This window comes from Hylobates moloch, unplaced genomic scaffold (genome assembly GCF_009828535.3).
Source record: "Hylobates moloch isolate HMO894 unplaced genomic scaffold, HMol_V3 SCAFFOLD_21, whole genome shotgun sequence".
In the NCBI taxonomy this organism is placed as follows: Eukaryota; Metazoa; Chordata; class Mammalia; order Primates; family Hylobatidae; genus Hylobates; species Hylobates moloch.
In genome coordinates, this window is record NW_026652296.1 from 25398513 (window position 1) to 25426079 (window position 27567).

The 27567-nt window shown below is 42.2% G+C and overlaps 1 protein-coding gene across 4 annotated transcripts in view; it reads left to right on the forward strand.

Moving 5' to 3' along the window:
• LOC116460942 (ubiquinol-cytochrome-c reductase complex assembly factor 1) overlaps window positions 1–27567 on the forward strand; it is a 114649-nt gene that overhangs the window by 12832 nt on the left and 74250 nt on the right. For 2 of the 4 annotated variants that reach the window (XM_032142290.2, XM_032142292.2), the window contains exons 2-5: window positions 5529–5633; window positions 7745–7786; window positions 17430–17525; window positions 19226–19333. In XM_032142290.2, coding sequence (XP_031998181.1) covers window positions 5529–5633; window positions 7745–7786; window positions 17430–17525; window positions 19226–19333 — 351 coding nt within the window. The remainder of the gene's footprint in view (window positions 1–5528; window positions 5634–7744; window positions 7787–17429; window positions 17526–19225; window positions 19334–27567) is intronic. The other 2 variants (XM_032142291.2, XM_032142293.2) reach the window with 1 other exon arrangement.

The following is a 27567-nucleotide window of genomic DNA, read 5'->3' on the forward strand; positions in this document are numbered from 1 at the left end:
GATTCTCCCTGCCTCAGCCTCCTGAGTAGCTGGGATTACAGGCGCCTACCACCACGCCCGGCTAATTTTTGTAGTTTTAGTAGAGATGGGGTTTCGCCACGTTGGCCAGGCTGGTCTTGAACTCCTAACCTCAGGTGATCTGCCCGCCTTGGTCTCCCAAAGTGCTGGGATTACAGATGTGAGCCACTGTGCCCGGCCTAGAGAGATTTCTTGAAGTAATTGAGCTTATAGTTTGGGTTGGAGTGAAGAGGAGAGTCCCAGAGGAAATTACTACAAGGGAATTAGCATGTGTGGAGGGGAGCAGTGATTCCCAAACGAGAGAATCTGAGTCAGGTTTTGAAACTGTTGAGTGGAAAACACAGTAAGTATTAAGAGTTTAGAGGGGTCCAGTTGGTAAAGACCAGTAAGGATCAGGTGTTTAAGTTTCAATAAAGAGATCCTTGGAAACCACTGCAAGCTTTTGAGAAAGGGAATAAATGCCAGATTCCAAACAATATTTTAAGAAAACGGTTTTTGCTCCTCTGGCAGTTTGCTGGGGAAAGCACGGCTTGCATAATTCGGTAACAGTTGTTCATAACAGTGATGCCTTTGGTTATGTTTTTCTGTTATCAAAGTGCTTTTAGAAATGTTCCTGGGAACACTCCTGTGAGATAGCTTTTATTATTCCCATTTTTCATGAGGGAAAATGGAGACCCAGATTGTTGAGTAACCAGTTCACAGCTATTTGATGGCAGACTTGGGATTACCCTTTCTGTTACACTTCAGTGGTTTCAATTAAGGATTTGGACAAGAATTGTTGTAGGATTGGAGAAGGAAAGAACAGCTGATTGTTCCTTTCTTCTAATAAGAACTGATTTAAAAGTATTGGCCTAAGACCAACCGGAGCCAAAATTACAGAGAAAAATTTTGTTGACAGTGGAAATTACATGATGAAATTCTTCAGAAAATCTTCCAAAAGTTTGCATTGTTTCAACTTGTAATTTCCTCTTGCTCCCCCTACCCCCCCGCCTTTGGCCCTGAATCTGAAGCAGTTTCCTCTTATCCCATACTTAACATTTTTAGTACAGGAACATCTGACATTGAATGTTTCTGGTAAATCTGTCAGTGTTTGTAAAACAAAACACCAGTAACTGTCTCTCACTTGGAAAACCATTTCAACTGATCCAACCGCAGCTCAAATAAAATATTTTTAGCTCCACTTTTCACTTGAAATATAAGGTGCTGTAAGTGGCAATTATACAATTTTAGAACTGTGAGACACTTTAGAAAGCATCTGTAGGTTTAAAAATTTAATGCCTTTCTCCACCCCACCTCAACCTGTTTCTACTCAAGGAAATGGACATTCAAATTCAACTTAATATTGTGCCGAACATACTGCAAGGTACATATGTTAATTTTAAAGAAAATCCTGAGAAGTAGGGATTTTGTCTTTATTTTTGATAAAAAGAGACAACCAAGGCTCACAGAGGTGATTATCTAATATGTAGCTTCTGAACAGTACTTTCTGCCTTTAGTTATGTGGCACTTTCCACAATATGCTATTTTAATTGGTTTCAGACTAGGTCATATAGTGTTAGAGCTAGAAGGTACCTTGCAGATACTCTACCCTTTCGTCCCATAAATGAGCAAGGATTCTAGAGTTGGGTTGCCTGGGTCCATATCTTAATCCTGCTGTTAGAACTATGTGACATTGGGAGGTTGCTTATCCTCTCCATGCCTCAGTTTCCTTTTTTTAATAAATGGGTTAATGATATACCTACATGAGTGGTGATTGTGAAGTTTAAATGAGTTCATATTTGTAAAGTACCAGAAAAGTGCCTGCCATCAAATGCTCATTAAGTATTCCTCATAATTGCTATGAGGAAACTGAATGTCACAGAGGTTAAATTACTTGTAAAGATAATGTTAGAGTAGCTGAATTTAAACTAGAATCTTTGACTCCTAGTACAGTTGTCCCCAAGTATCCCTGGTCCTTTGGTTCCAGGACCTCCCTCGGATAGCAAAATCCATGGATGCTCAAGTCCTTGATATGAAGTGGCATAATATTTGCATATAACCTATGTATATCCCGCCATGTACTTTAAATAATCTCTAGATTACTTACATTTAATACAATATAGGTGCTATGTAAATAGTTGTTATACTGTATTATTTAGGGAGTAATGACGAGGAAAAAAAGTCTACATGTTTAGTACGGCATGTTTTTTTTCCTGATTTTTTTTTTCTCTTTTTTTTTTTTGAGACAGTCTCTCTGTGTCACCCAGGCTGGAGTGCAGTGGCGCAATCTTGGCTCACTGCAAGCTCCGCCTCCCAGGTTCATGCCATTCTCGTGCCTCAGCCTTCTGAGTAGCTGGGATTACAAGCGCCCGCCAGCATGCCCGGCTAATTTTTTTGTATTTTTAGTAGAGATGGGGTTTCATCGTGTTAGCTAGGATGGTCTTGATCTCCTGACCTCGTGATCCGCCTGCCTCGGCCTCCCAAAGTGCTGGGATTACAGGCGTGAGCTACCGCGCCCGGCCTGATTTTTTTTTTTGAGACCGAGTCTCCCTCTCTATCGCCCAGGCTGGAGTGCAGTGGCACGATCTCTGCTCACTTGCAACCTTCGCCTCCTGGGTTCAAGTGATTCTCGTGCCTCAGCCTCCAGAGTAGCTGGGACTACAGGTACACGCCACCATGCCTGCACTTTTTTTCCTGAATATTTTAATTTGTGGGTGGCTGAATTCATGGATGCAGAACCCATGGCTATGGAGGGCTGACTGTGTTGTACATTAATGCTTGGCAAAGGATTTTCAAGCAATTTATGTATCTGGTCCTCATTATGGCCCTATAAGGTCTACAGGTCAAGTGAAGAAAACCCTCAGATCCCTAGAGTTGGTTCCTAAAATTAAGATTTCCAATGCTGTGTACATGGCTATCATTTATACAGTGGAATGTGTTTCAGGTTCATAAAATAAAGCAGACTTCTCACTTAGCAAGAGAGAGCTCTCCCTTTCTCCAGCCTAGCCTCTCACTTTGGCCAAGAGACCTTTCTGAAGTGAGCTTCATGTTAAAGGGAAAACGTGAATTTCAGTTTTAGCTTGAACAGCCATTTAATCTCTTGTCTTGGAAATCAAGTTGCCCACGTGTGTTTTCCCACTGTAAAACTTCTACCCTAGTTTCCTCCTCCTTTTGGAGATGATGATGATCTCAGCATTCCTTACTATAAAGGGATTCTGTGAAGATCAGGTAAGTAAGTCAGTGTTTATGAAAACACATTGTAAGCCAGGCACAGCTATGCAAGCCTTTAGTCCCAGCTACTTGGGAGGCTGAAGTGGGAGGATCACTTGAGCCCAGGCATCAGGCATTTGAGGCTGTAGTGTGTGCAGTGTTAGCACCATGACTAGGCACTGGATTCCAGCCTGGGGAATGTAGTGAGACCATGTCACTTAAAAAAAAAAAAAAAAAAAAAAAAGAGGCCAGGCACAGGCACAGTGGCTCACATCTGTAATCCCAGCACTTTGGGAGTCCGAGGTAGGTAGATCACTTAAAGTCAGAAGTTTGAGACCAGTCTGGTCAACATGGTGAAACCCTGTCTCTGCTAAAAATACAGAAATTAGCCTGATGTGGTGGCTCATGCCTGTAGTCCCAGCCACTCGGGAGTCTGAGGCATAAGAATTGCTTGAACCCAGGAGGTGGAGATTGCAATGAGCCAGGATCATGCCCCTGCATTCCAGCCTGGGTGACAGAGCCAGACTCAGCCTCAAAAAAAAAAAAAAGACATTTCAAACTGTAATTTGAATTATAATCTAATCATAAAATGCCAGAAGTCTGCTTATTTTGTTTCTCTTCCCAGAGGGAGCCCATGCCCACTGCTTGAGTCACCTATTACCAGAATTATTTTAGTCTGTGGAACCAGTAGTAGGCAGTGGTATATCTTATCCTTGGAGAAATGAGCATGTGGAGGCTTGGTCTTGGTCCCGTTTTGGAAGTTCTTCATTCATGTGATACCCCATTCTGGCAGGACTTCTAAACTTAGGTACTAAAGGCCAGATCTGGAATGGTCCTGAGTGTAGTCGCTTCTGTCCCTGTGGAATTAGTGTGCCACCCTCCTGGCCTGTGGCTGCAACCCAGATATGATACTGTGAGAGAAGAAATATATATTTGGTCTTTATCCCTGGTTCCTGGCACAGAGCTCTTGAAACCCTTGCAAAGTGATTGGGGTGAGAGGAGTGTCTTTTGTTATTTATAATAAGCCCCTTTCAACCATACATGAGTTTATGGGTTTTTTTTTTGTATAGCTGGGGGCCTCGCTTTGTTGCCCAGGCTGGTTTCCACCTCCTGACTTCAAGTAATCCTGCTTCAGCCTCTCAAAAGTGCTGAGATAATAGGAGTGAAGGCATGAGCCTCTATGCCCGGCAGTGAGTTTATGTTAATAAGGTGACTCTTGGAGGGTAGAGGCTAGTTGCTAGAGGAACAAATATGTGTGTAGAAGGTTGGAACTCGTAGTTTCTCCCACTCCTCCCTGACTTTTGGAAGGGGAGAGGAGCTGGAGATTGAGCTGATGACCAATGGTCAGTGATAATCAATCATGTCTACGTAATGAAGCCTCCATGGAAATCCTTGGGTTTGGAGAGCTTCTAGGTTAGGAAACATATCAAAGTGTAGGGAGGGTGGCACACCCGGAGAGCAAGCTCCTACCCCATACCTTGTCTTTTGTATCGCTTCTATTTGGCTGTTCTCGAGGTGTATCCATTATAATAAACTGATAAACGTAAGTGAAGTGCCTCCCCGAGTTGAGCCATGCTAGCAAATTATTGAATCTGAGGAGGCAGCTGTGGGAACCCCCAGTGTATGGACAAGTTGGACAAAAGTGTGAGTAACCTGGGGACCCACTACTTGTGATGGGAGTCTGAAGTGGGGGACAGTCCTGTTGGATGGCGCTGTGAGGTCTCTGCTAACTCCAGGCAGTTAGTGTAAGAATTAAGTTAAATTGTAGGACACCCAGTTGGTGTCTGCAGAGAACTAGAGAATTGCTTGGTATGGAGACCCCTTGCCCCTGCACATTTGGTGTCAGAAGCAGAGTGTTGAGTATAGAAAAAAGAGTTTTTCATCTTTACCGGAAGTTCTCTGAACCCTGTCATTTAGAATTTTTGTGGAGGCTTATTGTTGGCATGATTGATTAAATCACTGGGTACCGGTGATTGGCTCAGTCTCTAATCCCTCTCCTCTCCTGGAGGTGGGGATGCCGTGAGGAGCTGGGGCTGAGTTCCAACCCTCTACTCCTGTGGTTGGTTCCTCTGGCAACCAGCCTCCATCCTGCATGAATCACCTCATTAGCATAAACTCAGGTATGGTTGAAAGGGGCTTATTATGAGTTACACCCCCATCACTCAGAAATTCCAAGGGTTTTAGGAGCTCTGTGCCAGGAACTAGAGATGAAGACCAAATATATATTTCTAATCATATTACAGTGTCACAGGTGCACTCTTTGCCTTCCATGTAGGGAGTATGATTTAGATTCCTGACAGATTATTTTTTTCTTTCTTTAGAGGAACCAGACTAGCATTTCTCAGTGGGTTCCAGTATGCAGCCGATTGATACCTGTGTCTCCTACCCAAGGACAGGGGGACAGGGCTCTGTCTGGCACTTCCCAGGTAAGATTTGTTGTTCTTTTGCTTAGTATGAAAACCTTAGTGTTTATGTGCAAATGTCATATATTTATAGATTAGGCAACCAAATTGTGTGATGGAAAAACCTCATGAGACCACTCTGGGTCTCTGTGGTGCCAGCTTAGGACTGATTCCTAAAGTATGGTGTCTAGGGCGTTGCTTCTAAATACTCTAGCAGTGGAACTTAGCCTAGGATACCATGCTACAGTCTGATGATTTTTATTGTTAGGGAATTTTTCCAGATATTCATCTCTGAGTTAACCTTTTTCGGTTTTCTTTTTGTAGCCATCTTGTGCTACTTTTATTAGGGCGTGATAATTATTTCTTTTTCCTTTATATGAATATAAAATCCAAGAAACAATTATTTGAGGTATTCATTTACCGTTGACCACCTAATCATTATAATGTAGTTTACCTTGGACCTTGTGTGAGGGGTTTTCTCCCTTCCTGATTTTTGTTAATAATACAAATAATTTAGTAATAAGGGAAATAAAAATCACCTACAACTTCAAATCTGAAAACGTCAGTATTTTCATCTCTGCTGGTTCTTTTTCAGCCTCTGTGTGTGTGTGTGTTTGTGTGTGTGTGTGTGTGTGTATGTATATGTAATTTTATTCCTGAAGTACCCTAACAAATGTCCACAGAAGTTTATATTCTGGTATCTTTTCACTTATTAGAGTGGACATTATTCATATTGTTTTGATAGACTTTGTAATTAAAAATTTAATGACCATATAATATTTTATTTACTTAGCCTTTGATATGAAAATCATTTCCTTTTTTTTTTTTTGCTATTATAAGCTTTAATTTTCTTACCATTGTCTTAGCACATATTTTTTTCTTACTTTTAATTACTTATTAAATTCCTAGGAAGGCATACCTTGGGTCAGAGTATGAACAGTTTGCCTCTTCAAAAGTTTGTTTTAATTTATGCTGCCACCAGCAATGTATATATAAGTAGTTTTTCATCATTACCTCTCTCAAGTTGAATTTTTTTTAACTTAAATAAATTGGGTAGGAAATGTTACCTTTTGTTTTGTTTTGTTTTGTTTTTGTTTTGAGACGGAGTCTCGCTCTGTCGCCCAGGCTGAAGTGCAGTGGCGCAATCTCAGCTCACTGCAAGCTCCGCCTCCTGGGTTCACGCCATTCTCCTGCCTCAGCCTCTCTGAGTAGCTGGGACTACAGGCGCCCGCCACCACGCCTGGCTAATTTTTTGTATTTTTAGTAGAGACGGCGTTTCACCGTGGTCTCGATCTCCTGACCTCATGATCCGCCCACCTCGGCCTCCCAAAGTGCTGGGATTACAAGCGTGAGCCACCGCGCCCAGCCAGTGTTACCTTGTTTTACCTTGTATTTCTTTGTTTAGCTCTCAGGGTTATGTATTTTTTCTGTGTTGATCAGTAGTTTTTCAGTTTGTGAAAATTGTATGCTTATGGCATTTCTCCATTCATCTATTGGGAACTCAGTTTTCTTACCAATTTGTGATTTTTATCTGTAGTCATTAACTTTCATATTTGATGCAATTAAAAATATGCTACATGTAATTATATATATTATATAATGTATGTAACATATATAATCTGCTTAAAAGTTCCCTCCAATTAATGTGTAAGCCCTGCCCTTCTGGGGACATCTTGTTTTTCTCTTGTATTTCCTGGTCTTTTCACTATGCCCGGCACAGAGTAGTCACTAAGTGTATGTTGAATGAATGGAGAATATGCCTGTGCAGAAGAGGCATCTACTTTGGGTAGTTATGCAGGTATTTCTTTTCAGAGCTGGGGCTGTGTTCTGTTACTTTTTGTACAAATTTTTAATAGCATTTGTTATTTGTATGTGTGTAGATGGTAGGGGAAAATAACTCATTATATGAATCTCTGACTTGTGCCCTACTCTTTGGGTCAGTAAACGTTTCTTGAGCACCTGATAAGTACCGGGTGCTGTATTAGGCTCTGGGACAACATTATAGCAAAGCATTTATGTAAATAACTTGGGGTGGTTTATCTCATGCTGACCAGATGTAATTTTAGTCATTGTAAATCAACTGGATGTTTTGTCGTATCGACTGTAACTTACTGGAGTATCTTCCTGTCTTTGAGGTCCCCTGGTTGGAAACTTCTGCTTCAGAATGGCATCCTCAGGTACATGTCTCACAGGGAGGAAGATATGGCTCAGAATGAGAAAGAGTTTTGTTAATTAGAATTGTGCATAATGGGATGTGTGGGCTGCGTTTTCACATAGTAAATTTACTCTTACTGGAAATATTCAGGCAGTGATAGGATGAATGTATGTCAAGGGCCTGACATAAAGGAATCCTTCCTTCGATGAGTGGTAGTATCAGGTATCTGTAAGATAATGTCCAGTGCTATAATCCTATTATTGTTTTCAAAGAGCTAGAGACATACTTTCAGCTTTGTCTTAATTAGCCTCTTGAAGTTGTGTCTACTTAAAAATATTTCTTAAAATTTGAAATAATTTTAGACTTATGTAAGAGTTGTAAAAGTAGTAGCATTCCCAAATAGCCTTCATCTGGCTTCCCCTAATGTTAACCTCTTACATAACCATGGTGCAATTACTGAAACCAGGAAATTAACATTGAAATACTATTAATTAGTCTATTTGTTCCAATTCTGTCAAGTTTTTTTTTTCTCATGAATGTCCTTTTTTGGTCGCGATAACAAATCCAGTTGTCATATATTCTTAGTCATCTCCAATCTGTTACATTTTCATTTTTTTTTTTTTAAGACAGAGTCCCACTCTGTCGTCCAGGCTGGATGACACTATCTTGGCAGTGGCACTATCTTCCTCACTGCAACCTCCACCTCCTGGGTTCAAGTGATCCTCCCACCTCAGCCTCCCAAGTAGCTGGGATTACAAGTGTGTGCCACGACACCTGGCTGATTTTTGTATTTTTGGTAGAGACGGGGTTTCACCATTTGATGAACAGGCTGGTCTCAAACTCCTGACCTCAAGTGACCACCCCTCTGGGCCTCCCCAAGTGCTGGGAATATAGTCGTGAGCCACTGTCTGGTCACATATTCTTTTTCTTCTCAAGATTTAGACACTTTTGGAGTACTAGTCAGTTATTTGTAGAATGTTTCTCAATTTGAGTTTGTGTAATATTTTCTTTTCTTTTTTCTTTATTTTATTTTTTATTCATTTTTTTGAGACAGAGTCTTGCTCTGTCACCCATGCTAGAGTGCAGTGGCACGATCTTGGCTCACTGCAACCTCTGCCTCCTGTTCAAGTGATTGTCTTGCCTCAGCCTCCCGAGTAACTGGGATTAGATGTGCCCGCCACCACACCCAGCTACTTTTTGTATTTTTAGTAGAGAAGGGGTTTTGCCACGTTGGCCAGGCTGGTCTGGAACTCCTGATCCGAGGTGATCCGCCCACCTTGGCCTCTCAAAGTTCTGGGATTATAGGTGTGAGCTACCACCTATAATATAGAAAGCCCGGCCTTTCTAATATTTTCTTATAATGAGATTGAGTTTATGCATTTTTGGCAAAAATGATGTTATTCCCTTCTCAGTGCATCATATCAGGGGATACATAATGCTAGTAGGTCTTAAAACTTTGGCCACTTGGTTAAATTGGTGTTTGTCAGGTTCCTGAACTCTAAAGTTAGTATTTTCCCTTTGTAATTAGTAAGTATCTTGTCAGGAGATACTTGGAGACTGTGCAGATACCCATTTCACATTATACTTTTGCTTACTAATTTTAGCAGTCATTGGTGGTTTTTTTAATGATATGTTAACATTAAATTTATTGTCATAACCATTATAAGTGTACAGTTCAGTAATGTTAATTTAAGTATATTCACAATGTTTTGCAACAGATCTCTATAAACTTTTTTATCTTGCAAAACTCTATGCCAAACACTAATTCTCTCCTCACCCTGCTTTTCTGCTTTCTGTTTCTATGATTTTTTTTTTTTTTTTTTTTTTGAGACGGAGTTTCACTCTGTTGCCCAGGCTGGAGTGCAGTGGTGCAATCTCAGCTCACTGCAACCTCCGCCTCCCAGGTTCAAGCATTTCTGCCTCAGCCTCCTGAGTAGCTGGGATTACAGGTGCTCACCACCACGCCTGGCTAATTTTTGTATTTTTCGTACAGACGGGGTTTCACCATGTTGGCCAGGCTGGTCTCAAACTCCTGACCTCGAGTGATCTGCCCACCTCAGCCTCCGAAAGCACTGGGTTTACAGGCCTGAGCCATCACCCCCGGCTTTGTTTCTATGATTTTGACTACTTTAGGATACTTCATGTGAGTGGACTCATACAGTTTTTGTTCTTTTATAACTGGCGTATGCTTATTTCACTTAGCATAATGTCCTCAAGGTTCATCTCTGTTGTGGCGCATGACAGGATTTCCTTCTTTTTTTAAGGCTGCATACTCTTCTATTGTATATTTTCTTTATCCATTTGGATCAACGGACATTTGGGTTCCTTCTGTCTCTTGGCTATTGTGAATAATGCTGCAGTGAACGTGAGTGTACAAATATCTTAGAGATCCTGCTTTGAATTCTTTTGGATATATACCCAGAATTAGGATTGATGGATTATATGATAATTGCATTGATGGTTCTTCACTGCAGTGATCATTACTGTGGTGTTTATCTAATGATTTTTTATTTCCATCATTCCTACATTTATTAACTGGAACTCTATTGTAAGAAAGAACTGTCACTTCTTCCCCATTTATTTATTTATTCAATTATTTATTTATACCAGTATGAGCTCATGGATATTTATTTTCTTCTGAGTTATAATTCATTTTCTTTTCTTTTCTTTTCTTTTTTTTCACACAAAAAAAAAATTTTCTAAAATACATACAAAAAAAAATCATATCAAAATACTAGGAAGGTATGGAAAGGGGAAAAAGAAAATAAATGAGAGAGGGACTTTGTATGGATCAATGATAATAACTCAATCCTCTATTTGACAAAGAAGAAGGAGGAGGAAGAAAAAGCAAGTGGGATAAAGGATCAGAAAGGGAGGAAAATAGAAAAAATTAGAGTACGACTCCAGGGTAGACCTGTTTTGTTGTCGCTTGGTTGGTTGGTTGGTTTGTCAGTTGTATTTTTCATATGTTTCGCCATGTTGGCCAGGCTGGTCTTGAACTCCTAGCCTCAAGTGATCAACCCGCCTCGGCCTCTCAGAGTACTGGGACTACAGGCGTGAGCCACCACGTCCAGCCCCCACATTGCTTCTGGCCTCTGTGGTAGACCTCCCAGACGAGGTGGCCAGGCAGAGGCGCTCCCCACATCCCAGACGGGGCGGCCAGGCAGAGGTGCTCCTCACTTCCCAGACGGGGCGGCCGGACAGAGACGCTCCTCACTTCTAGACGGGGTGGTGGCCGGGCAGAGGCGCTCCTCACTTCCCAGACGGGGTGGCCGGGCAGAGGTGCTCCTCACATCCCAGATGGGGCAGCCGGGCAGAGGCGCTCCTCACTTCCCAGAGGGGGCAGCCGGGCAGAGGCCCTCCTCACTTCCCAGACGGGGTGGCCGGGCAGAGGCGCTCCTCACTTCCCAGACGGGGTGGCCGGGCAGAGGCTGGGTGGCCGGGCAGAGGCGCTCCTCACTCCAGACGGGGCGCCGGGCAGAGATGCTCCTCATTCCAGAGGAGGGGTCACTGCAGAGGCGCTCCTCACTTCCCAGACGGGGCGGCCGGGCAGAGGCGCTCCTCACTTCCCAGACGGGGCGGCCGGGCAGAGGCGCTCCTCACTTCCCAGATGGGGCGGCCGGGCAGAGGTGCTCCTCACTTCCCAGATGGGGCGGCCGGGCAGAGGCGCTCCTCACTTCTTCCCAGACGGGGCAGCCGGGCAGAGGCGCTTCTCACTTCCCAGACGGGGCGGCCGGGCAGAGGCGCTCCTCACATCCCAGAAGGGGCGGCCGGGCAGAGGCGCTCCTCACTTCCCAGACGGGGCGGCCGCGCAGAGGCGCTCCTCACTTCCCAGACGGGGTGGCGGCCGGGCAGAGTCGCTCCTCACATCCCAGACGATGGGCAGCCAGGCAGAGACGTTCCTCACTTCCTAGATGGGGTGGCGGCTGGGCAGAGGCGCTCCTCACCTCCCAGACGGGGCGGCCCGGCAGAGACGCTCCCCACCTCCCAGACGGGGCGGCTGCTGGCAGAGGCTGCAATCCCAGCACCCTGGGAGGGCAAGGCAGGCGGTTGGGAGGCGGAGGCTGCAGCGAGCCAAGACCACGCCACCGCACTCCAGCCCGGGCAACACCAAGCACCCAGTGAGCGAGCCTCCGTCTGCAGTCCCAGCACCTCGGGAGGCTGAGGCGGGAGACCATTCGAGGTCAGGAGCTGGAGACCAGCCTGGCCGACATGGTGAAACCGCGCCTCTAGCCAAAGGAGAAAAACCAGGGAGGGGTGGTGGCGCGCGCTGGCAATCGCAGGCAGCCTGCAGGCTAGGGCCGGAGAATCACGGGAGCCTGCAGCGAGCCGAGTGTACTCCAGCCTGGGCCACAGAGGGAAGAAAAGAAAGAAGAAAGCAAGGAGGAAAAGAAAGAAGAAAAGAAGAAAGCAAGGAGGGAGGGAGGGAGGAAGGAAGGAAGGAAGGCAGGCAGGCAGGCAGGCAGGCAGGAAGGCAGGCAGGAAGGCAGGCTGGTCTTCATCTCTTGACCTTGTGATCCATGCGCCTCGGTCTCCCAAAGTGCTGGGATTACAGGTGTGAGCCACTGCACCCAGCTTATAATTCATTTTCCAATTAGTTATTTTGTTGATTAGATTGTCCCAGCTTGGGCTATTGGGAACGCCTTTCTACATGCCCCCCATCATTTTTTGAATACTCTCTTAATTGCTGGCACCACAAGATGTTTCAGGTTCATGCTGTATTTTCTTTGCTCTGGCCCTAGATTCAAACATTTCTCCACGGAGTCCTGATTTTTTTTTTTTTTTAGATGGAGTCTCGTTCTGTTGCCCAGGTGGGAGTGCAGTGGTGCGATCTTGGCTCACTGCAACCTCCACCTCCCAGGTTCAAGTGGCTGTCCTGCCTCAGCCTCCCGAGTAGCTGGGGACTACAGGCGCACACACCACGCCCAGCTAATTTTTATATTTTTTAGTAAACATAGTTTCACCATGTTGGCCAGGTTAGCCTTGAACTCTTGACCTCAGATGATCCTCCCGCCTCAGCCTCCCAAAGTATTGGGATTACAGGCATGAGCCACCGCACCCAGCCCCAATTCCTTCTATTGGAGAGCAGTATTTAGAAATCAAGATCTGGGTATTAAGTGTGCATGAGCCTGTGTTGTTGAACTCTACTCAGACTTTTGAAGGCAGCTTGATATAGGGGACAGAACATAGCTTTGAGTATATATTCTAGTCTTTAGTGAACTTTACTTCTTTGAGCCTTTGTGTTCTAATTTCTAAAATAGGAAAAAATTGGCCGGGCACAGTGGCTCATGCTTGTAATCTCAGCACTTTTGGAGGCCAAGGTGGGAGGATTGTTTGAGGCCAGGAATTTGAGACCAGCCTGAGTAACATAGCAAGACCCTATCTCTACAAAAAATCCAGAATAGCTGGATCTCTGTGTTCCCAGGTCCTCAGGAGGCTGAGGCAGGAGGATCCCTTGAGTCTGGGGGGTCAAGGTTGCAGTGACCCATGACCACACCACTGTACTCCAGCCTGGGTGACAGAGCAAGACCCTATCTCCAAAAAAAAAAATAAATAAAAATAAAGAGGAGGGCAGGTGTGGTGGCTCATGCCTGTAATATCAGCACTTTGGGAGGCTAAGGTGGGCTGATCACTTGAGGTCAGGAGTTTGAGACCAGCCTGGGCAACATGGTCAAACCCTGTCTCTACTAAAAAAATACAAAAATTAGCTGGCGTGGTGGCACATGTCTGTAATCCTAGCTATTTGGGAGGCTGAGGCAGGAGAGTTGCTTGAACCCAGGAGGTGGAGGTTGTAGTGAGCCGAGATCATGCCACTGCATTCCAGCCTGGGTGACAGCAAGACTCCGTAGATAACATAAGTAAAACACCAAGCATGTAGGTAGGTACTAGGCATACAGGAGATCTTCAGTAAGTTGCAATTGCTATTTTTGTTGCTATTTATTTTCCTGTTACTTGAGAAAGTTTTCTCCTCACTGTATGAAGTGAAACTAAAAAAAAAAAAAAAAAGTTGTCCTAAAATTACCTTTACCAAATTGCAACCTCTTCCTTGGTCTTAGTTTCCTCATCTGTGAAGTGAGAAGGTTGGACCAGAATATCTCTGAGATTTCTTCCAGCTCAAGTGTTGTTATTCTGAGTTACTCTTTAGTTCTTCAGTTGCCTTTTCTCCAAGCTAAACAGCCTAAATTCCTTTTGACCTTTCCACTAGGACCTTTTATTCATCCCTTTGATCATTCCTGTGGTTCTTTTTTTGGACGTTCTCCAAAGTTGTCCTCTTTGGAAAAAAAAAAAAATATATCCACCTAGTTTTTATTGAGTAATGACTTCATGCCCAGAATGGTGTTGAGCTTTGGGACAGAAAATCAAAGATGTATAAGATGGGCTGTGCCCTGGAGCTTATAGTTGCTGAAAGGAGCAGACACACACACCCACGGTATTCAAGAATTGCTTGAGTTCGTCCCAGCACCCCCTTTCTACTTCTCTGCCTCTTTCTTGTTTTTTTATTTTTTATTTTTATTTTTTGAGACAGAGCCTTGCTCTGTCACCCAGGCTGGAGTGCAGTGGCACGATCTTGGCTCACTGTAACCTCCACCTTCTGGGTTCAAACGATTCTCCTGCCTCAGCCTCCTGAGTAGCTGGGATTACAGGCACACGCCACCATGCCTGGTTAATTTTTGTGTTTTTTTGGAGAGGGGTAGAGATGGTGGTTTGCCGTGTTGCCCAGGCTGGTCTCTAACTCCTGGACTCAGGCAACCCTCCCGCCTCGGCCTCCCAAAGTGTTGGGATTACAGGCGTCAGCCACCACGCCCAGCCTATTGATATTTTTTAATCTAAGCAAAGGAAAAATTGAGGTCTTTAAGGGTTGAGTGAATTTTTTGCAGGAAGTGCAAGGACAAGAGTGGGTAGTACAAAAAAGTAAATGTGTATGTTTGTAAGTGTGTAGGTGTGGAGAAACTAGATGTTGTCCTTGATACTAGATACATAGGTACTTTAGTAGTTCAATATAGTGTGAAATGTTAGCTAATGGTAGGATAGAAATACAGTAGATGGTAGGGCAGCCACAGAAGGAATCCACTGGTTACTCCTGGAGCTGTGAGGAAAAAGAAGGTTCTAATAGAACCTAATAGAAGAGGACCCAGCCCAAAGCACAGCTTGTGGAAACTGCTGTTGGCTGTGTTCTTTGAACCAGTTTAAGTGCTTTGTGTTTTAGGTGGACCATTGCATTGATGTATGTGATGTAATGGGGAGGTGTTCTGTGTTTAGTCTGTGTTTTACAAAGCCTGCTTGATACTTATGAATTAAAGCCTAAGTGTGCTTGGGACTGACCAGAAGAATCCTGACTAATCTTTTAATATCCTCGTTTGGAAAGGAAAGTAAATAGTAACATTCCACAATTAGAAATTCTATTTTTTCTTCGTTAGGGTTAAAGAAAAAAAAATCATTTTCATTCCATGTGTTCCATTTCTTCTTGGAATAAACCAGAATTGAAGAGTCAGTCCTCTTCCTGCTCCCTCTCACCCCTTTTTATTGTAAAGGTAATATAGCATTAGTGAGAGTTTGGAAACTAGATTTTTTTTTTTTTTTTTGCCAGAATTATTTTGGCTATAGATTCTTAAATTTATCCATAATTCTAACTTAACAAAATAACTCTTTGGTTTCTTGTGTGTTCTTTCTAAACTTGCCCATATGCAGTCTACGTAGTCATGTTTTACCTATAATTTTATACATATTATAAGCATTTTTCATGTTGCTAACAATAATAATAATCTCTAAGTAAACTGTGCACTCTGAGTGATGATGATGTGTCAGTGTAGGTTCGTTCTTTGTATCAAATGCACCACTCTGGTGTGGGGATGTTGATGGTGGGGGAGGCTGTGCATGTGGGGGACGGGGTATGTGGGAACTCTGCCCTTTCCAGGCAGTTTTGCTATGAGCCTAAAACTGCTGTTAAAAAAAAAAAAAAAAGTCTATTAAAAAAAAAAAATCCCAGCCAGGCACCCAGGCTCATGCCTGTAGTCCCATTTTGGGAGTTCATTTTGGGAGTTCAAGGCATTTTGGGAGTTCAAGGCAGGAAGATCACTCACTTGAGCCCAGGAGTTTGAGGCCAGCCTGGGCAACATAGGGAGACACTGTCTCTACAAAAATACAAAAATCAGCAGGATGTGATGACAGAAGTCCCAGCAACTCAGCAGGCTGAGGCAGGAGAATTGCTTGAGCCTGGGAGGTGGAGGTTGCAGTGAGCTGAGACTGCGCCATTGCACTCCAGCCTGGGCAATAGAGCCAGACCTTGTCTCAAAAAACAAAAACAAGACAACAACAAAAACAAAACAAAAAACCCTCAGTGGATACCTGATTTTCCACTGAGTGACTGAACTTTAATTAACCATCTCCCTAGTGGACTTTCCTCCCAGTTTTCATTCTGTATAGTATCTGGCACATAATAATGGCTATTTTATTGCCAAATTGCTTTTAAATGCAATGTGAACATAAAAAAGGTGGCGACTGCGATCCAAACAATAGTGTTAGTGATGATAGTGATGATGGAAACTTCTGCTATTTATTGAGTGCCTATTTTGTGAAAGGCACTTTATATATCTTATCTTCTTTCATCCTTACTGCAACTGAGGTTCAGTAAGTTTTCCATGGCCACTGAGCTTGTTGTAGGTGACAGAAGCAGGTTTTAAACCTAAAAGTGGCTGGTGTCTTTATTTTTTTTCCCCATATACTGCACTGCTGCCCATATTTAAATAGATACTATAATTCTGTTTCCTAGAGTTGACTTAGATGTAGTTCGAGGTTTCCAGGGCTGAATTCTTTTTTTTGAGACCGATTCTTGCTGCGTTGCCCAGGCTGGAGTGCAGTGGCATGATATCGGTTCACTGCAACCTCCGCCTCCTGGGTTCAAGCTATTCTCCTGCCTCAGCCTCCTGAGTAACTGGGATTATGGGCGTGTGCCACCACACCTGGCTAATTTTTTGTATTTTTAGTAGAGATGGGGTTTCACCATATTGGTCAGGCTCTCGAACTCCTGACCTCAAGTGATCCACCCACCTCGGCCTCCCAAAGTGCTGGGATTACAGGTGTGAGCCACGCCACCTGGCCTTTGAATTCACTCTCTCTTTTTTTGTTTGTTTGTTTGTTTGTTTGGTTTACAAACAGGGTCTTCCTCTTGCTGTGTTGCCCAGGTTGAAGTGCAGTGGTGTGATCATAGCTCCCTGCAGCCTCGATCTCCTGGGCTCAAGTGATCCTCCCACCTCAGCCTCCCAAGCAGCTAGGACTATAGGCATGCACCACCACACCTAGCCAATTAAAAAAAAAAAATTGTAGAAATAGAGTCTTGCTATGTTCCCCAGGCTGAGTCTTAAACCTCTGGCCTCAAGCAATCCTCTCACCTTGACCTCCCAAAGTGTTGGAATTACAGGTGTGAGCTATTGTGCCTGGCCCAAATTCTTTTATTTCTTCAGATATTCAACAGATATTTCTTGGGCATCTACCATGTACTAGACACCCTTCTAGGTGCTGATCTTGGGTCTTCTTGGTGAGCTGATCACTGGGAAGTGGGCTAAGTAAGGTTGGAAAGATCCTATAGTCTTTACTTTGAAACAGCTCTGCTCAGATTAACCCCATAAGTGCTCAGTGTTGCATAGATCTGTGTTTTTATTCTTCAGTGGCCCCAGATGAGCCGGTCCCGAGCATGTGGTGGATCAGAACAGATTCCTGGAATAGACATACAGCTGAATAGGAAGTATCACACCACACATAAGGTGAGAATTATCAGTGCATTCTATGTTTATAGAGTGCTTTCACACAGGTGTTCTTTGGATCTCAACAAAATTGTTAGCTAGGTGAGTTTTAGCGAATGCAGAAGGTGAGGCTCAGGGGGTAAAGTAACTTGCCCAAGGTCACGAGGATGGTAAGTAAGTGGTAGACAAAATGAATTTTTTTTTTTTCAGGGACAAGGTCTTGCTCTGTCACCCAGGCTAGAGTAGAGTGGTACCATCATAGCTCACTGTAGTTTCGAACTCCCAAGCTCAAGCTATCCTCCTGCCTCAGCCTTCTGAATAGCTGAGACTTACTGTCATGCACCACTGTGTACTGCCAATTTTTAAATTTTTGTAGAGCCCAGGGTCCCGTTTTGTTACCTAGGTTGGTCTCAAACTCCTGGCTTCAATTGATCCTCCTGCCTCAGCCTCCCTAAGTGCTGGGATTGTTTTAAAAATTTTTTTTTAACAGATGAGGTCTTGCTCTGTTACCCTGGTGGAGTACAGTGGCATGATCATGGCTCACTACTGCCTTGAACTCCTGGGCTTAGGTGATCCTGCCACCTCGGCCTCCCAAAGTACTGGGATTACTGAGATTATAGGTGTGAGCCACCGTGCCAGCCTGAATATTTGGACCTAAGCCTTCTGAGGCCATGTCCTGTGTTTCTTCCACTGTCGTGTCTGGAAAACACTTAAGAGGAAAACGTATGAATTTTTTACATGTTAAAAATAAAGTGATATTTAACTTTTGGATAATTTTTTATTGGTTAGATAGCTTGCCTTTGCTTGGAGAGGGTTAACATTAGAACAGACTTTCCTTGGAGGTTATTTGCAAACTACAAGACTCGTATTTTCTGTAGTCATTAATAAAATTTGTGATACCTTTACTAAAAAATGCAAGAGTTTAAAAACATTCAGTGCTTGATTGCAGTTTTGAATAACTTTTGACTGCTTTCAGGCAGTATTTTTTTTTCCTTTTCCTATTACATCAGTCAGCGTAGAATGTTTTACTTCTCAGAATTGTTCTTGGGAGATGGGGGTCAAGATTTCCTTTTAAAAGTCCTTTTTTTTGATAGAACTTTTATTCTAATACCCCACATCTGTCATCTGCTAGATATGGGTTAATAGACATACAGTCAATGAGGTAGGCATGTCTTGCTCTGAAATTTGGAAGGCATCTATTAGGTACAGTTCCAAATGTGTTTTCATTGAATGATAAAGATGCTTAAAAAAATGAAAATTAAAAATTGTAGGTGAAAACAAAAATCTAAGCAATAAAAATGCCCTCAGCCCAAGCATGGTGGCTCACACCTGTAATCCCAGCATTTGGGAAGGCTGAAGCAGGAAGATTGCTTGAGGCCAGGAGTTTGAGACCAGCCTAGGCAATAGGCTATGGACCCCCCTCTCCAGAGAACAACAGGCCGTGGACCCCACCTCCACAGAAAATTTTAAAAATTGACTTGGTGTAATGGTGTGCACCTGTAATCCTAGCTACTTGGGAGGCTGAGGCAAGAGGATCACTTGAGCCCAGAAGTTTGAGGCTGCAGTGAGCTGTGATTGTGCCACTTCACTTTAGCCTGGGTGAAGGGAGGAGACCCTGACTGTATTAAAAAAAAAAAAGCTCTCAGACCTGATGAGGAACAAAGCATTCTATTAAAAATTTTTTGCAACTAATTTTAGTTTCTTTCTTTTTGGTTAATCAGCTTTCTACTACCAAAGATTCCCCACAGCCTGTTGAGGAGAAGGTTGGTGCTTTCACAAAGATAATAGAAGCCATGGGATTCACGGGACCTTTGAAATACAGTAAATGGGTAAAGTCCTTTAAGTTCTTCTCATTTTTCCTTTTGAGCATTGTGCTTTCTGCTCCTCATAGATTTTTTAAAGCTTCTGCTTTGCTTTCATGGAATTCATACATTATTTTGGATGTGAGGACGATCTGGCTGTGACATCTGTCACCCCATTGGTCACCAGGGTTGATTCGGCTGATCTGGCTGGGTAGGCAGGTGTCCCCTTCCTCCCTGACCATTCCATGTGCAACCTTTTTGAAGCTGTGTTCTTGATTGAAGAGGATGACCTTCTCCAATAGAGGAGGACCATTCTTTGATCAAGGGTATATGAGTAGCTGCACTCCCCTGCCAGCACCTCCAAGTAAGCTCTCAAGGTCCATACATTATTCTGAGAACTTCTTCAAAATATCTCTGCCCACGTGCCACAATCCCTTGATGCTTCCAGTCAGATCTATACAACATGTGGGGCTGAACTAGTCCCTCCACCTGATATCCCTCCATAATAAGAATTACAATAGATCGTGGGCTTAATTAGTTAATAAAAAGATGACTAGTAAAATTTTAATGAAAATCTCTTATAAAATATGGGTCCATCAGAAAGTAATGCTTCCTTAGGAATGTTGCCCATCAGAACATTTGGCCCATCTGACCCCTCAGAAGTCATCTATATGGCATACCACGCAGCAAGGGCCTGGAAAGCCCAGTCTTGTTGCCATGCCTGCTACTATGAGATGCTTCTAAGGAATCATCTTAGAAGGGTCAGATGGGCCAAATGTTCTGATGGGCAACATTCCTAAGGAAGCATTACTTTCTGATGGACCCATATTTTATAAGAGATTTTCATTAAAATTTTACTAGTCATCTTTTTATTAACTAATTAAGCCCACGATCTATTGTAATTCTTATTATGGAGGGATATTTGTTAGCTATGTCACTCCCAGTCAACTCTTGGCCTAGCACATTATCTCTTATAATAGTAGTGGCTATAAATGAATGAATGTTCCCTCTGCCTCAGATTCATACTGCCCCTGGGCTGTTATAATAATACCTCTAACCAATTATAGAAATCAAACCTCAGCAGTTCAGTTCTTCTCAGCCCACTTATCTCCTAGAACAGGTTGAGCATCCCAAATTGGAAAATTGGAAATTCAAAATCTAAAACGTTTGGAGTTTTTAGACATGATGCCCCAGGGAAATGCTCATTGGAACATTTTGGATTTTTGGATTTGGGATGCTCAGCTGGTAAGTATAATGCAAAGAATCCAAAATTCCCCCAAATCCAAAATTCAAAACATGCTGTTTCCACACGTTTCAGATAAGGAATACTCAACCTGTAATACTATTTCTCTCTTTTACTATGGCAGAAGTGCCTTTTATTGCCTTTCAGGGTTGCTGGAATATTGGGTAAGCCTAATCAGTCATAAGTCAAAGCAAGCCCACTCAAAGCAGTAGGGAAGATTTTTCTAGAAAATATGAAAGCTTTACTGAGAACAACCAAGTGATGCCAGTTACACCATTTTAACAAGTTGGATTCAAATTAGAATTTCAATTTTATTATAGACTTCTACTTGTGGTTTCTTCTTATGGTGTCTGGTTCTCTTTCTAACAATTCTTACTACAGCAAATACGAGCTTCTCTCTATAATTACTCTTTTACCTGAATTCTGAAAAGTGAACAGTAATTCCTCAAGCATTTTGTTTTTAAGGGGCTTTGAAAAAATATAGAAAGAACACAAATACTGATAATGATGTTCTTGAGTCCCTAAGGTTATGAAGTATCTTCTTAATTGCCAACGAAATATTAGTTATGTTCTTTAAAGTTGTATTTTTTAATATCTTAATTTTTGACACTTGATAATTGTTGATATACTTGGTAATGTTTTTAACCAGAATCTTTTCCCCTATTAAAAAAATATTATGCTTATGGCATTTGGATTTACAAACTTAAAGTATATGTTTTGTTTGAAAATTAGAAATTAAGAGGGAAGTCAAAACAAAAAAAAGAAAAGAAACATTTACAGTTTTATTCATTTCTTGGTGATTGGGTTCCACTTGGTTGCTACCATATGTATTGTCTAGGCTGTTTTTTAATGATTCTAGAGAGAAAATTGGCTATCATTTGGAGGATTACTAAATCATCAGGAAAATTCCTTCACTCTTTTAGCCTAAGTTAGCCTCTGATTTTTCTTGGTTCCCTTGTGACATCAACTAAATCCCTAATGTTTGCATTTTAAAACTCTTGTGATGTGATGGTGTGTACTTTCTATAACCTTCATTTTATTTTATTTTATTTTTATTTTATTTTTTTTTGAGACAGAGTCTCACTCTGTCACCCAGGCTGGAGTACAGTATCGTGATCTCAGCCTACTGTAACCTCCGCCTCCCAGGTTCAAGCGATTTTCCTGCCTCAGCCTCCTAAGTAGCTGGGACTACAGGTGCATGCCACCACACCTGGCTGACTTTTGTATTTTTAGTAGAGATGGGGTTTCACCATGTTGGGCCAGCCTGGTCTCGAACTCCTGACCTCAAGTGATTCCGCCTGCCTTGGCCTCCCAAAGTGCTGGGATTATAGGAATGAGCCACTGTGCCCAGCCCATAACTTTCATTTTAAAATTTGTTACATCACAATATCAAAGTATGACATTCTAGTGTAATTGAGATGTGAAAATGTATGTGTAACTTTTCATTTTGAAAAACTGAACCATTTTCAGCCATGTTGACTCAAATCAATGCACTTGTATTGGATTGCACTGGCAAAATTATTTGTTTTGTGTTTTCACATGTATTTGATTAGGGAGTAAAATACCTGCATGTCTGTCCACATCAGCAGTATCAGCTATCTTTTCTCTATCTTTTTCTTTAATGTTTTCATGTATTATTCCCATGTTCTATAATCATATTTAGGATCTTAAATGTAGCTTTCCCTTACCTATTTGAGTATCTTGGAATCATCATTTTTAAAAATTATCTTTATATGCAGTATCAGGTGAGATAAGGACAATATTTACCCAACTCAGCCACATGCCATAGAATAGGCTTCCATATTAGCATTAAGCCAAAAAGTTATTCCTACTCTGAAGGACACTGACAAACTGGAATGTATTCAGAGGTAGGCAGTGAGCCTTATGAAAGCTTCAGAAACCGTTAAGAATGGTTGAAGGAAATAGGGATGCTTAGCCTGGAAAAGAGAAGACAGGATGATTCTTCTCAGGTATTTGAGGGGCAAATGTGAAAAATAGAAGGTATTCCAATGGGCAGAATAATTTTCGATGAATGTTACATGAAGCAGATTTTAAGTTTGGCAAAATAAGAATCTAACAAGAATTGTCCTCCAGTGGGACAGGTAGCCTTACAAGGTCATTGGTCTTGTTTGAACAGAGGCCCAGATGGTTGACTGTGAATCAAGAATGCTGTAGAAGGATTTCCAGTAGATGATAGAAGGTTCAAATGATTTAAAAAACCCTTCTAACTCTTTTTTATTTTCTTTGAGTTGGAGTCTCGCTCTGTCGCCCAGGCTGGAGTGCAGTGGCGTGATCTCGGCTCACTGCGACCTCTGCCTCCAGAGTTCAAGCAATTCTCCTGCCTCAGCCTCCCAAGTAGCTGGGATTACAGGTGCCTGCTGCCACGCGCAGCTAATTTTTGTATTTTTAGTAGAGATGGGGTTTCATCATATTGGCCAGCCTGGTCTCTTGGCCAGGCTGGTCTCAGAACTCCTGACCTAGTGATCCGCCCGCCTCTCAAAGTGCTGGGACTACAGGCGTGAGCCACCTTGCCAGGCCCTTTCAAACTCTTACATAGCTGTTAATGCAAGCCTTTTACTAGATTTGTTTTTCATCATGTAGGATGTTAAAAAATGCATTAGTTCGTGGGAGAGCAGATTTTCATTTCCTAAAGCTGTTCAAGGTGCCTCTCTTTTACTCAAGTAAAAGATGACTGATGAAGTCTTCTAAAGTTAAAATGAAATAAATATGAATTCATCCAAGGACCAGAATAACTTGTATTGACTAGTTGAAAATTCAGTCCCCCGGCCGGGCGTGGTGGCTCACGCTTGTAATCCCAGCACTTTGGGAGGCCAAGGCGGGCGGATCACGAGGTCAGGAGATCGAGACCACGGTGAAACCCTGTTTCTACTAAAAATACAAAAAATTAGCCGGGCATTGTGGCGGGCGCATGTAGTCCCAGCTACTCGGAGAGGCTGAGGCAGGAGAATGGCGTGAACCCGGGAGGCGGAGCTTGCAGTGAGCCAAGATCGCGCCACTGCACTCCAGCCTGGGCGACAGAGACTTTGTCTCAAAAAAAAAAAAAAGAAAAGAAAAGAAAAGAAAATTCAGTCCCCCTACCTCCTTAACTCAGATCAGTGCATGATTCTTGAAGAGGTTCTTTCCTCAAGTTATTATTTCCAGTCTCTGTATGATAGTCTTTAGAGACTTGCTTTAGAGATTTGTCCAGGAAAATGGCTCACCCAAGTATAAAGGCTTGGCCTTGCAGCAGGAAAACTGAAGAACTATAAAATGCTCCTGATTGCCATAGCATGAGCACTGAAAACATACTCTGGCCAATCTGGTGAAGTCTTCATTGTTTGTGATGAACGCTTTCTCACAAACGTGTTGTTGGGGAAGCTTCCTTCTCAAGGAAAGACTTGGGCCTTGGGCCTTGAAGGCAAGTCTCCAGGCAAGGTGATTAATTATGAACCCAGGACTTTATGTATAGGAATCTGAAGGAGATTACAAGGTTAAACAAATATCAAGAAATAGATGATTAGAAATTTTAGTTAAAGTTACATACTTGTCTATAGCTGAACTGGGCCGTAAGCTCCATGAGAGCAGGGATTTTTGTCTGTTTTGTCCACTGCTCTATTCTCATCATGTAGATCAGTACCAGGCACTGAGTTATGTACTCAGTGAATTATTGGATGAAGTGAGGAGCTAGGGCAGATGTCCTGAACTCCCTGTCTTAAGGATAGGAGTAGGCCTGTCAAGGCCAAATTATTAGGATCATGGTATTATTAGGTTATCATTAGTTTGGTAATGGCACAGACCAGTGCTTCCCAAGATGTGTTCTGTGGTCAGATACTTCCTAGAACTGCGAGTGTTAACAAAATTAAACGGGCTTTTTTTTGTCTGTTGATATGGTGAAACTGATTGTTTTGTCAGTGTTGAATTATCTTTGCATTCCTGGGATAAACTTCACTTGATTATGATATATTATCCTTTTAAAAATATTGATGGATTTAATTTTAAAATATTTTCTTAAGGAATTTTGCATCTATGATCTATGTTCATGAAGGCTATTGTTCTGTAGTTTTTTTTTTGTTTTTTTTTTTGAGAGGGAGTCTCGCTGTCACCCAGGCTGGAGTGTAGTGGCGCGATCTCGGCTCACTGCAGGCTCCGCCCCCTGGGGTTCACGCCATTCTCCTGCCTCAGCCTCCCGCGTAGCTGGGACTACAGGCGCCCGCCACCTCGCCCGGCTAATTTTTTGTATTTTTTTAGTAGAGACGGGGTTTCACCGTGTTAGTTTTGTTTTCTCCTAATGACTTTGGTTTTGATATCAGGATAAGGTTGGCCTTATTGAATGAGCTGGGGAATATCCTTTCTTCTTGTTTTCTGGCAGAGTTTGTGTAGCTTTCATAACGTTTCTTTTTTTTCTTTTTCTTTTCTTTTTTTTTGTTTTGAGATGGAGTCTCACTCTGTCACCAGGCTGGAGTGCAGTGGCGCACTCGGCTCACTGCAACCTCTGCCTCCTGGGTTCAGGCGATTCTCCTGCCTCAGCCTGGGACTACAGGCGCGCACCACCACGCCCAGCTAATTTTTGTATATTTAGTAGAGATGGAGTTTCACCATGTTGGCCAGGATGGTCTCAATCTCTTGACCTCGTGATCTGCCCACCTCAGCCTCCCAAAGTGCTGGGATTACAGGCATGAGCCACCGCGCCCGGCTGATTTCATAACATTTCTTTAGATGTTCAGTACAGTTCTCTAGTGATGCTATCTGGGTCTGCAGTTTGCATTGTGGGAAGGTTTTTAACCACAAATCCAATTTCTTTAATAGATACAAGACTGTTCATGTTATTTATTTTAGTGAGCTTTGATAGTTTGTATCTTTCAAGGAATTTGTCCATTTCATCTAAGTAATCACATTCATTGGAGTAAAGTTGTTCATAGGATTCCCTTATTATCCTTTTAATGTCTTTAGGATATGTAGTGATGTCTGCTCTCTGATTCCTGATATTGGAAATTTTTATCTTATGTGTTTTTGGCTTTTATTTTTCCTTAATCAGTTTTATAGGTTATCAATTTTATTGATTTTTTTTTTTTGAGGCGGAGTCTTGCTCTGTTGCCCAGGCTGGAGTGCAGTGGCACGATCTCGGCTCACTGCAGCCTGAACTCCCAGGTTCAAGCAATTCTCCTGTCTCAGCCTCCGGAGTAACTGGGATTACAGGCGCCTGCCACCATGCCTGGCTAATTTTTGTATTTTTAGTAGAGACGGGGTTTCACCATATTGGCCAGGCTGGTCTTGAAATCCTGACCTCAGTTGATCTTCCTGTCTTGGCCTCCCAAAGTGCTGAGATTAGTGAGCCAGGTGGGTGAGCCACCACGCCCAACCTAATTTTATTGATATTTTTAAAGAAACAGCTTTGGCTTCAATTTTCCTTTTTTTTTTTTTTTTCAGTCAAGGTCCAGCTCTGTCACCCAGGCTGGAGTGCAGTGGTGTGATCTCAGCTTGCTGCAACCTCCACCTTCCAGGCTCAGCCTCCTACCTCAGCCCCCTGAGTAGCTGGGACTATAGGCACACACCACCATGGCCAGCTAATTTTTGTATTTTTGGTAGAGATGGAAATGTTTTGCCATGTTTCCCAGGTTGGTCTCCAACTCCTGGGCTCAGCCGATCTGCCTGTCTCGGCCTCCCAAAGTGCTGGGATTACAGGCATGAGCCACCATGCCTGGCCTGGCTTGGATTTTCTATATTTTGTTTTTCTGTTTCAGTTTTGTTGATTTCTGCTCTTTACTATATCATTCTTTCTGCTTGCTTTTAGGTTTAATTTGCTTTTCTTTTCTAGCGTTTCACCATGGGTTTTGTTTAAATGTGGGCTTCTAATGCTGATTTACTCCCCAGATAGGGATATCTGATTTTTATTTGTCTATTTCTATATGTCCTATTTTCCCCTGTATTAACTTTAGACTGGAAGCTCTTAAAAACATGGCAGATCTCAAGTCAGTAAGTAAAATATCTTAATTACAGTCAGAGACGTAATCATTCCTTAATTTGTTATGGGTATTTCTACCCATCAGAGATACTTGCTTTAACTCTATAGAATATAGAAAAATATGAACATTATATAGTTTTGAGTATAGTATGTTCTTGGTGACTTTAAACCTTAATATCATAGCTCCACTAAATTCTAGATTGGTTTTTCTTCAGTTGCTATGTCATTCTCAGCCTGTACACATTTGTTTTTAGTCTACGCATATTTGAGTTTATAACTTTCCCTGTTGTTTTAAGAAAAAATAAGCTTCTAGAAGCCTTGTTGAAGTGCTCATTTATTTAGTTATATCTTTAATGAAATGTTTTGAAAGTCCTTAAAATACCTGTTCCTAGAGTGCTGAGTTGGTCTTCAGACCTATAAGTCAACTCTTAAATAATTTATTTTTAGATTTATTTTTATTAAGGCATAATTTATATACAGTGTAATATAAAAATCTTAAGTATACAGCTCAGTGAATAAATTAAAACCACCACTCATATCAAAAGCCTAAGAGAATTCCTAGTGCTTTGGGAATAGTAAAAGTTTGATTCTTATATTGTATTTTACACTCATTAGAAACCCTTATTTACAGACACAGTGTTAATCAGCAAACTATAAAAGTAAAGAAAATCTGGAAAAAAGATACCTCTTACTCCATCCCCCAGAGATTTATAGAATAGATAGTAGTGCCTCTGAGGAAAGATTAAAGGCTTGAGGGTTTTTGTATATTTCTTTGATTTTGGCCAGAAGAATGTGTACTTTTTTTTACTATAAAGGATTTCAGATTCTAAAGAGTTAACGTGGATAATGCTGAACAGTTTAGAGGCACAAATGTGGTGAAGTAGGTTGGAATTAAATGAGAGATTTTATTTAAATATAGGAAAAGCCTTTCTGAGGTTTTCATGCTAAAGTCCTAAAATATGAAAATTGTGTGAAGTCTGTATGAATGGCTAAGCTCTAAGAAAACAAAAAACATTTATATTGGTTTAAATTACCTAGAGAGAGGTTTGGACCCTT